The 11,413-nt window shown below is 41.5% G+C and overlaps 1 protein-coding gene across 1 annotated transcript; it reads left to right on the top strand.

The window, feature by feature from the left end:
• The first annotated feature begins 343 nt into the window (after nt 1-343).
• cyth2 (cytohesin 2) lies at nt 344-11,093 on the top strand. The gene is made up of 12 exons (XM_072394153.1): nt 344-529; nt 2,800-2,950; nt 3,745-3,811; nt 3,896-4,014; nt 4,100-4,180; nt 4,394-4,506; nt 5,265-5,413; nt 5,504-5,615; nt 6,279-6,355; nt 7,517-7,588; nt 7,682-7,836; nt 8,363-11,093. Exons 1-12 carry the CDS (start codon nt 463-465, stop codon nt 8,448-8,450), a joined length of 1,251 nt encoding a protein of 416 aa, XP_072250254.1. The 5' UTR covers nt 344-462; the 3' UTR covers nt 8,451-11,093.
• The last annotated feature ends 320 nt before the right edge of the window (nt 11,094-11,413 follow it).

Raw genomic sequence — 11,413 nt, 5'->3', positions numbered from 1 at the left:
TTTAAACTTTTAATTAAAGCATAAATTCCCTGTTTTTATTCACACACCTTCCTAGTAAATCTTAAGAGTGTAGCTTTGGTACTAAGTATTTCATACAAACTTTGTAATTTCTACAATATTTAAAATATCATTATCATAGCTAAGAAGATGGGGGAGTGAATAGTATAGCACTTAAATTATCTGACTGAAGTTATATATAATTGGTTTCTCCTTCTCGGTCCTTTGTACTCTTTGAAATCATGCCTCAACATCTTAAGCCCTTCAAACGTCACCCTACGAAAGTAGTTGTATTTTGAAAAAACACTGACCGGAAGTAGACGTCTTCACCAAAGTCAGACACCGCTTCCGGTGTCGCCACCTTCTTTGTCTCCGGCCCAACATTTCGACACCAGGGGTTGTCTTTTTTTTCCCTTTACTTTTGAGGATATATTTACATATATATCCCTAATTTTCTAACATTTAATGACAGTCGACTCTGACCTATTTATGCCTAAAAGTAAAGCTCCAAAAATGGATGACCTGGACTACAGTAAGTGGCCACACTAAGTCGCTGTTTGTATTGGCTATTGCAGCTAACCGTGGCTAGTAGTGTAGCTTGTGCCCCAGTTTATTAGCCCAGGTTGGACACAATGTGAGTCCCACTGAACTTATGAATGAAAATGACTTTGCATGCACCATTTTCCCTCTTTTCCTAGAAGTATATTTACGATAAACCACATCTGCGTGAAAATAAAGCACAGGATCGCGTTAGCTTAGCCAACTAGATATTGATTGTGTCGCTGTGTGCTCGAAGCTAACTTTACAGCAAACGTCGGCGGACATTTACCATCCCAACCTGTCGTCAAGTTACACAATGTGTGTTTTTTATTATTATTTAAAAAAAACAAAAAACGTATTTCCACCAAACCTTTCACTTGCCCACTGTAATTAATGTGGAGGCTGCAATTTTATGAACCAAACACTACAGTCGATCCAGACTGTGGGCGTGGTTGGTGGTGGTGTAGAGCAGCTGTTTGTATTGCAGAGTCAACTCAGTGGTCTGGGAGGCTTTGCCAACCACTGCTGATCACAAGCTGCTGCTTTGAGCATCAGATCTGCGTGTTTTGGACAAAAATGAGACCCTTTAATATATATATATATATATATATATAAAAATGCTAATATTTGCAGCACAGTCTCTGTAAAACACGCAATGTTCAGTTGTGTTTGTTGCAGTTCAGAGAGGTGTCGATTCAGCTGGTGGTGCTGTTGAATTTTGTTGCATTACACTGGCAATTGTAATTTTTAAACATTTGTCTACATTGCGTGTGTCATTGATAGACTAGACAACACTTGCATCTCTCAGAAATGTAATAAAAAGCAGTAGCAGCACAGACCCCTAAAATGAATGTACCCTGCTCTTGTTACTTTTACTTTGTGTATTATGAGTTTAACAGCCCTGCCTTTAATGCTACCCTATGAAGGTTATGTTGTTTAGTTTCACGTGACTCTGTTTTAACAGAGATAATCTGATGTTTTTTATGCGTTTCTGTTATTTGTTATCATTTGGATTGTGAAGGATATCTGACATTGCCTCCTAAAGCGATCAGACGTAAAACGTGAATTGTTTTGGTTGGTGTGACTGTTAATATGGCAATTAAAGGTTGCTTTGAATAACTACCCATGCATTTATACAACATGTACGGTACATGCTCATATTTTTTTTCCGTGAAGTCCTTTGATAGGTTGTCCAAGCAGGCAGGCTCGAGGTTTTGAAAATGACTTCAGAGAGATTTCTTGGCTGTAGCAGGTTTTGTTTGGCCACAGCTGAAAATCCAGAGCAGCTGCCAGGTTAATAGATTGTAAATGAATAAATAGGAAAGTGAATTCTAATACCTGCTCAAGTTTTGTCCCTTAAAATGATATTATTCTTTAAAGACATTGCATATATGGAGACTGGTACTGGTTCACCACAAGCAGAAAGATTAATTGATTCTGTGGTTGCCGTTTAAATCTCAGGAGAGAGTGAATTACTTGGTACTTGGGTTGATCAGGAAATGTAATTTCGTGGTTGAACGAACCATTTGTCCCTTTGACACATTTACCAGTGATGAACTGAAACTGTGGAGTTTGAATGTTCTCCTCATGCATGCGTGGGCTCTTCTTCTCTTCCAAAAACGTGCATGTTTCTAAACCGAAGTGAGCGTGCACGCTTGCTTGTGCTTGTGATGGACTGGCGACCTTCACCCTGCCTTTCTCCTGATGGCAGCTTGGATAGGCTCCAACCCTGCGGCCCTAAACAGGATGAAGTGGGTATGGGGAAATGAATGAACTGAAACTGGCATTTAGAGCCAAACCTCAGCAGTTTCTCAGCCACATTATCATTTATTGTGGTACGATTGTTGTAGAGTCATCTAAAAGTTGAATGTGGGAATGTGACTTTGCAAAAGTGGGTTGTAATCATCATTATTTCTGAATAAGGAAAGGGTGGACAAGAGCAGATTCAGGCAAAATGTTCTGATGTGCAGAATAATGTCGTTTTAAGTTAAATAGTCTCTATATTTACAGTCCATCACTGCCCAGCCTTTTTCCTTATTTTATGTTGTACCTTGTTCAATTTGTTAACCACTATTCTCTGCCCTTATTTTCCACCACTCTTCATTGTAAGATAGGAGTTTTAATAACAGTGATCTGTTTTTAGTTTTTTTTTATGCCACCAGTAGAGACTGCCTTTGACCTAGATTGTGTGGGCACTCTTACCACTTGTTAGATCTACAGCTGCAGCAGTAGCACTCTCATTCTTCTTGTCTTCCCCTGCAGTCCCAGTAGACCTGAGCCCAGAGGAGCGCTCTGAGCTGGAGGACATCCGCAGGAGGAAGGGCGTCCTGCTGCAGGAGATCCAGAGGCTCAGGGAGGAGTTAAGAGAGGCGATTTTAGAAGTCGAAGGACTGGAGACCAGTACAGAGGGCAGGTAAAAAACCAAAGTGTTTGCATTTTTACATCTCTGCTCTTGGAGCACCTTTTTCCTCTCACCACAGTTTCATAACTCCTCTGTTGGCGTGGTGTTGCCAGCATTTGGTCACATGTTGACCTTTTGATGAGCCAGCGCTCAAAATTATATTCGGTTCAATCCAGAGAACTGGTTTCATCGTTGTCCTCTTTTCACCCTTTTAAATGTTAGAATAAATGATAAAAGTTGTTGCTGTATTGGAGCAACATGTGAAAGCAGTAATGCCTTGTTTTTTTGGACACTTTCAGCCACTTTCTGAAAGCAAAGCGTCTTTATAATTCAGCAAACGAAACCAGGTTTTCTGGGGGCGGGATATTGACCAAATTGGGACTTTCCACGAGAATCTTTTTCTCAGCCTCATAATAAGTCATTCAAAATATCTGAGAGGTTTAAACCTCAGTTTTTTATTGTAATTTACTGACTTTGTCCTTCATGGTAATCGATTTGTTTCAATAAATCGTGAAATAAAGTGTTATTTGTCTGTTTTGAAAATGAAAGATAAAAGCATGCAGATGTTGCAGTGGGAGTTAATATTGTTTTATAAGTGTTATTTTATTTTTATTTAGCTGAGAAACGCCTCTAAAACCATCAACATAAGGACATAATGTCTGTTTTTTTTCCCCAGAGGTGTCGAAAAAGCTTCGTGTGTTTTGCGATGTTGTAAAATTGCTCTTGTTGATGTGGTATAGATCGGAGTTGATAAGTGAAACATTTTCTGGTATCGTGCTGATATTTGTCCTTCGTCTGATCTGCAGCAAAACTCTACAGAAGAGTAGGCATGTGGCAATGGGAAGGAAAAAATTCAACATGGACCCAAAAAAGGTAATGCAGACTCGTAGTTGTGTGGGTGCTGTTGGTTTTGCTTGTTATTTCGGGCTTCCTTCCGACTCTTTGTGCTCTCTGCAGGGCATCGTGTTCCTGGTGGAGAACGAGCTGCTCAGACACACATCAGAGGACATCGCTCAGTTCTTGTACAAAGGAGAAGGCCTCAACAAGACCGCCATAGGAGATTACCTGGGCGAGAGGTGCAAGATGCTGAAATGTTTCTGTGCTCCCGTTGTCGGTTTTTTTATGTCAGCCATTTGTAACTGTGACGTCTCTGTTCTGCAGGGATGACTTCAACATCAAAGTCCTGCAGGCTTTTGTTGACCTCCACGAGTTCACGGATCTCAACCTCGTCCAGGCTCTCAGGTAAACTCCACTTCTGTGTCATTTCTGTCTCGATCGGAGAACAAAAAAAATCTCTTGAACGGCATCCAGGCATTCCTCAGTGAACTAACATTTCCAACAACGGAAAGTCCCGTTGGCTCCTCAAGGTGTTGAGGGAAGGCTTTCTGTTAGAGGGCAACAGTGACTGTGCAACTCTGCCTCGATTTGCCCTAAACCTTGACTTGTTCTCTGCAGACAGTTCCTGTGGAGTTTCCGTTTGCCTGGTGAAGCGCAGAAGATCGACAGAATGATGGAGGCCTTTGCTCAGAGATACTGCCACTGCAACCCCGGAGTCTTCCAGAGCACCGGTAAACAGAAACGCACGTAATCGTCATACATTTCAGTCAAGACTTGTTTTCCCTGCAGTGGCTCTCATGCTTTGAGTAGTTTTCATGTGAGCTGCATTCCTTCAGTATTCTTTGCTTTAAGCACAAGTATCTTTTCCAGTTTAGCACACTGTGTGTGTGATGCACACTTTTTGTGTTGAGATTGAACGATAGCAGCAGGGATGGGATAGTTTTTCAGTCCAGGTGTTTACCAGTAATGATGCACCGATACCAGTATCAGGTCTAATCTGTGCTTTTGTGCTTGTACCTGTTGTGGTAAAACCTGTTTGTAACAGTGCACTGCATCACTTCTTGTTGGTTGTGTGGTTTGCAAGATGAGAGATTTGCTTTCTGAAACTGAAGAGAGAGAATGAAGTTGCTTTCTCTGCTGGGGACAGAAATGTCTGGATTCAGTCCAATATTGAGTGAGGATGCTGTACCTGGCTGCTGTGAAACAGCTGTTCTGCAACAGGCCAGATGTTCACATCAAAGTTAAAGTTTGTTTTCTCCTCTTCTGCTTGATTGACAGTTGTCCTCCCAGTCAGATGTCTGAAAACACAATTTCTCCACGATGCATTGTTCACAGTATTTTCATCCATTTGGAGAACTAGTTGCAACGTTTGCCTCTTCTTTCCAAGAGAGTCCAGAAAGAAAAAAAGTGGAGGATTTCTGTCTCCTAGGTTCCAGTGTGGCATTGTGCTCAGTCATTCTGTTTGTTCTTGTTTGTCTCTCCTGCTCAGACACGTGTTATGTGCTGTCATTTGCCATCATTATGCTGAACACAAGCCTACATAATCCCAACGTGAGGGACAAACCGGGACTGGACCGTTTCATTTCCATGAACAGAGGCATCAACGAGGGGGGCGACCTTCCAGAAGAGCTGCTCAGAGTACGATCCAACCCACATCGTTTCCCTTTGTAGATGTGGAGAGATTTCGAGTGAATGAATGGTCTTTTTGTCTGTTTTTCTTTTTCTCAGAACCTCTATGAAAGCATTAAAAACGAACCCTTCAAGATACCTGAGGACGACGGCAACGACCTGACGCACACCTTCTTCAACCCCGACAGGGAGGGTTGGCTTCTTAAACTCGGTGAGACGATGCCAGCGAGGCCTTTGGTGCTTCGCTCTGCTGCGTTTTGTGTCGCCTTTAACACTGATCGCGTTCAATCTTTTACTGACCAAATGCAGTATGTTTCAGATGTCGGTTCATTGTTCATGGCCACTGCGATAAGAAAGTGATTCCTTCCGTCTTCTGCTGTGTTCTGTTCACCTCCGAGGCTTCGTGCTATGATGAAACTATCCTTCTGTCTGTGAGGTTTTCAGCCTCTTTGCCTCCACCTGAATTATCGGCTCACGTCGTTGTGGCACTGAAACACTGGCACTGACAGAGAGACTCACTTCCTTGTGTTGTGGCAGCCTTCAGATCCGATTGTTTTCTTTTGCATGGCGGGACCTGTGATCAGTGTGTCACTAATACGATCTTCTCTTCCTCCACCTTGTCTCTGTTTGTCATCTGCCTCCCTTTAAATCCTCTGGTTCTCTTTGTCTCTGCTTCTTCCCTGCGATTTCAACCTCTACTGCCGCTGCTTGTTTTCTCAGGAGGTATGTACTGAGTGTTTAAAAAGTTGTAGAAAACAATTGGATATTTAGTTTTGCTGATAGAATAGATTGTAGAATAGTATTCAGTGAATGTACAACCCTTCTTCCTTTGCTCTGCTGTCACTCATAATGTGCGTTTTATTTTTATTTCCAGGGGGAAGGGTGAAAACCTGGAAACGTCGATGGTTTATTCTCACAGACAACTGCCTTTATTACTTTGAATACACCACAGTAAGTCTTCACTAAAAGTCTTGTGTTATACCAAGAACATTTTTGATGATTTACAGCAGTTTTATAAGAATTATCACAAACTCATGGTTTGCCTCATTGTTTACTCGCACTTTTTCGTGACATGAAGGAAAGAATAAAAATGACACGTGGAACTCCATGAAAGGTGCATTCTATCTTATTACCAGCAGGGGGAGACTCCTCTGGTTGCACAAAAACTCAATTTGTATAGAAGTCTGTGGAAAGGTGGCCACTCACTTGATTTGTCTCCTCAAACATTTTCTTTATAAGATTACAGCCTTAATGATGTTCATTATATGAATTATGGTTCTGTTTAGAGTATAAAAGTCAATAAAGCAGGTTATGGCTAACAAATTGGCCCAGCTGGGCTGTATAGATAGTCTGCATTGCTCAGTCCATTTCTCTGCTCACTCGTCAATCCCAGTTTAAAAAGAAAACAAAATGGTGATGACAGAATCACTGCAGTCCAGAATCCAGTGAGTGAGAAAAAGATTGATGTATCCACCTATTTTATGCGGTCTTTGGAAAAATTCCAGCTCAAGGCCATGGATCATTGTGTTTCTGAACTTTTGATCAACTCTTTGTACCCTTTTTAAAACATTTTCATGACATATTGGAGCTGAAAATGCAGGTTTGACTGTCAGTGAAAGACATTTCAAGAGAAGAACATGAAACCAGATGTTTTTCAGTTTATAGTTTGCTAAAACAGCGTCTTCATAAAGGATAAGTGTACTGGTTGACTTACTTTAATGCTGTTTTGCGATATTTATTTATTTATTTTGTGGAAAATGATCTTTCAGCTTTAATTTGGTATCATATTTTTTGTAGAAAATAGTTGAATTTGTGCTTTTTAATACAATGTGTCTAAATTAAAGCTCTGCTCGGTTTCGGCGTTTATTTCCATCCACTTCTCAGAGTTTACTCGTGAAATTAAAAAGTGTCTCACCTGAAAAACGACAGCAAAAGTTGTGTGCGCGCTGGAGAACGAGAAGTCTTTTCCCAGTCAGTATTGTGGGTCTGATTAACAAGCTGTCCAGGATAGGTGGAATATTCTGGCTCTGCCAACCTCTCCAACACGTGTGTTTAGTCTAGTTTTGTGTTGATGCTAAATACAGGCAGTCAAATCCTGTTTTACACCAACAGGATAAGGAGCCACGAGGCATCATTCCCTTGGAAAACCTCAGCATCCGTGAAGTCGAGGACCCAAGGAAGCCTGTAAGTTTGCTGAACGGTGTGATGAGATGTTAGATTCTAATATTCCACGATCGAATGTATGCTCTGTGAGTTTACTCAACCTTTGTCAAACAGAACTGCTTCGAGCTGTACATCCCCAACAACCGAGGCCAGCTGATTAAAGCATGTAAGACAGAGGCTGATGGCAGGGTGGTGGAAGGGAACCACATGGTTTACCGGATCTCTGCGCCCACACCAGAGGAGAAGGATGAGTGGATCCACAGCATCAAGTATGTAAATTGTAAATGGAGTATGACTGTAAAAGCAAACTCTGCTCACTCACCACGCTCCCAATTTGGATTCGTTGTTAGTTTCCACTTGCTAATTACTGCCCCTTTCATACATGCACAGCTTCCGGTTTATATGCTGGCAGATCAATGTGTGAGCTTCACATGAACCCTCACAGTGTAACACTGAGCGTTCAACAGGTTTGAATATGTAGAAGAGGGATATTTCCAGCTTCTTCCTTCATCCACCACCGTTTGGTACACTAATATGAATTGTTGTAGCAACAGGATATGTTCCCAGAAAACTGAGGTACCACTACATTATAGCACAACCACAGACAACACGAGTCTTTACTTTCACTGGCACATCTGAATGAATGATGAGGAGCTGTGAATGAGTCAATCACTGTAGCAGAGCGATGAAGCCATTAATGTGATTAGATCTCGTGTTTGGAAGGGCGTCAGTCATGCTTCTAATCGAATATTTCTTAACCCAGTAAACTCAGGAGTTTCTCTGTCGTCATTTCAGATCTGCCGTTAGCGTGGACCCCTTCTATGAAATGCTTGCTGCCAGGAAGAAACGCATATCCCTGAAGAAGAAAGAAGAGCAGCCGTAGATCGCTTCCTTCATTCCCTCCTCTCTTTTCCTTCATCCCTGCCCCCTGTTACCTGTTCTTAACTTTTGTTAACCCACCCTCCTCTTCCCCAAATGCCTTCTCTTCCTGTTCCGAGGACTCCTTGCTATCTTGTCTGCCAGACTTTTGTAAAGCCACAATCGGAGTGACGAGCTCACCTCCCGTGGCGCCCACTTACACTGCTGCTAATTCACTCGACCCGACACACTACACCCAGAGCACAAAATCTGTCCCGTCTTCTCACCTTCACTCTCGTGTTAGTAGACAGTGAAGCGTGTTTTAGGCCGTATTCACACGAGTGCTGATAACTTTCAAAGCACTTCTGCGGCCGTTTTGGCGCTTCATCCACACTTACTGACCAAAAGGATGTAAAAAAAAATAATAATATGCTATTTCAGGCAGCTGGTTCCTGATCTATTTTTGAGAATCTCGACTTGCTGGTGAAATTCCTGCTTTTAAAACCTAAAAAAAACAAACAAAAAAAACCCACCAGGGAGCCGAAATGTATGTTATAGTGTCTTGTGCATGTCCAGTTGGAGACATATATCGTTCTATTGGCTGTTTAGCTTGTATCGTGTACTTTTAGGAGACTTTCTGGAAAATGAGCGTGGATCAAAAAAGCACGAGACAAACGGCCTTCTGAGATTTATCTGCATTAGTGTGAATATGGGCTCATTCAGGGTAGCAAGCAGCTTCCGCTTCATGAAGTCCTCCGTTACATTTATGGATGCCGCCTTTTTGAGAAATGGCCTTTGATTGATTGTGCATACCTGAGAGAAAATGTGAATTCAAACACTAATAATAATTTTGTATTCAGCTATTGTTGAGGAAATGCAGATTTCAGACTGAGAGATGCTCAAGGCTTCCTATAGTACCCTTGATGGCTTTAAATCCACATCCACACCTAAGTACTGAAGCATTATGAGGCCGTATTGTATATTTACACTATTTCCAGTGGAGTCTTGAGGTTAAGAGTCTCTTTTAGTTCAGTTAGCTGCGTGTTTGATCTCTCTGAGACGCTGCATATTTTACTTTAGCGTGTTCTTTAACATATTTGAGCAATAGCAGAGCAGAACATTGTAGTCCGGAGGCTTGTGAACAAATCCTTCATCTCTACTGAGCAGTAGCCACCACGTCCTCTCAGATGTAACATCACAGCATGCCACACATCACGTCCTCCTTCGCTACAAGACGAACGCCAACATCTCTCACCAGTAATAACTGACCGAGTCGGAAACGGCCGCTCCAGTGCGAGTTTCACGACATCACAAAGGCAGCTCATTACAATGTACACTTTTTGTAAATAGATGTTAGCATATTTGTTTACAAAACACATAGAAATGATTTAATTTATTCTTTATCTTTTGTTAAGAGCCAATTTTTGTACGAGCTACTGTATTACTGCATGTTGATAAACGGAGGCGTCGCTGACGCCTCGCTGACGCCTCGCTGACGCCTCGCTGACGCCTCGCTGACCATGCTAGTGCACTGATTTGAGAAGTGTTAGTGTTCCCTGTTGACCTGGAAAGATTGCATTTAATGTTGAAGTTGTTTTATGATTAAGTGAACGATCCCGGCACAGACTTTTGCAAATGCGGTGTGTTTAGCGGTCAGATTTAACTCTTCATTTGGCCACTCTTTGTCTTTTTGGTTTGTGTCGCTTCTGTCGGGGAAATCGGACTCATTAAAGCACAAGCTGAGATTGGTCCTCACACTCAGCTGCCCGCTGTCCAGCCGCAGTGTGAGCCGCGACTTCACTTTATAGCACAGTGATCCGATTAAAGAGATGGCTGTACGATGAACACTAATAAATCTTTGATTCAAGATAAAATTGTAAAAAAAAAAAAAAGAATATTCAGAAGTAATGAATCGATAAATTTAGATTTCTGTCCAGTGATGGATTTGCTTGACTTCCAGTTCATAAACTGTTGGTTTAATGAATTGGCATTTTAGACTGTAGGGAAACTAGTCTACTGCACTTTATCTAGCATTTTGGAGAAAATGCTGTTACTCTGACTCCATGGCACCCTCTGCTGGTATTCACACACATCTCTGTACACTGAAGGATGAATTTGTGTAAGAATGCACAGCAACATCATCTGGTCCCTTATAATTACAGAAGTAACAGGTACTAATCAGCATGTACTGGATTTATCGTTCATTGATTATTCACCAGGTAATGATCATGTCTCATTAAGCTTAGCAGAGGCTTCTCTGATCTTAACACGAAAGCCACAGTAAAGTGACGGACAGACAACCTGCCCTTTGCCTCCACGAGACTGTCCGAGGCCCAACTGTAAGCCTCCATGTTTGTTTCTGTACACAGGGACTGTCTGTATGCTGTCACTTTCTATGAATTTTCAAAGTGCAAAGTTGCCAAAACATGACTAAATAAATATTTCCACATAAAAGCAAGAATGAATGCTGAAATGAAAGCGGTTCACTGTTTCATATTCGCTTCACTGCAGAGTCGCCTCTTTTCAGAACCTGTTTATTTTGTATTTATTTTTGTTTACTGTTAGGTGAAGATGGACACATCAATTATGTACATGTAGCAAGAGGAAAACTACCATACATTGGTGCCAGTAAACTACTGTGTAACAATAAAAGGTAAACGGAGACAAAGGGCTCTTCGATGTGTGCATTTTTTCCTTTTTTTTTTTTCTTTTGCAGTAAAGCTGCAGCAGTTCTTTCAGTAATGGATGTTTTAATGAGACTCAATTGTCTGACAGTTATTAAATTCATGTATTTGTATAGTAAGGTAACTCGAGGAATGAAGTGTTTAACACCATAACTTATTATTGATGGATCCATAAATTATACACTGATTAGAAATTAACGAGTTACGATTTTCCAGAGCTGGAATAATTCAGAGCTGCAGCCTTCCTATAGGGTTCAAAGGTAGGAGTGCTTAGAGACATGACCATGGTGCATATGAAAAGAAA

The sequence above is a fragment of the Leuresthes tenuis genome, unplaced genomic scaffold (assembly GCF_036924035.1).
Source record: "Leuresthes tenuis unplaced genomic scaffold, fLeuTen1.0.hap1 SCAF_10, whole genome shotgun sequence".
Classification (NCBI taxonomy): Eukaryota; Metazoa; Chordata; class Actinopteri; order Atheriniformes; family Atherinopsidae; genus Leuresthes; species Leuresthes tenuis.
This window is presented reverse-complemented; position numbering and strand designations above follow the sequence as displayed.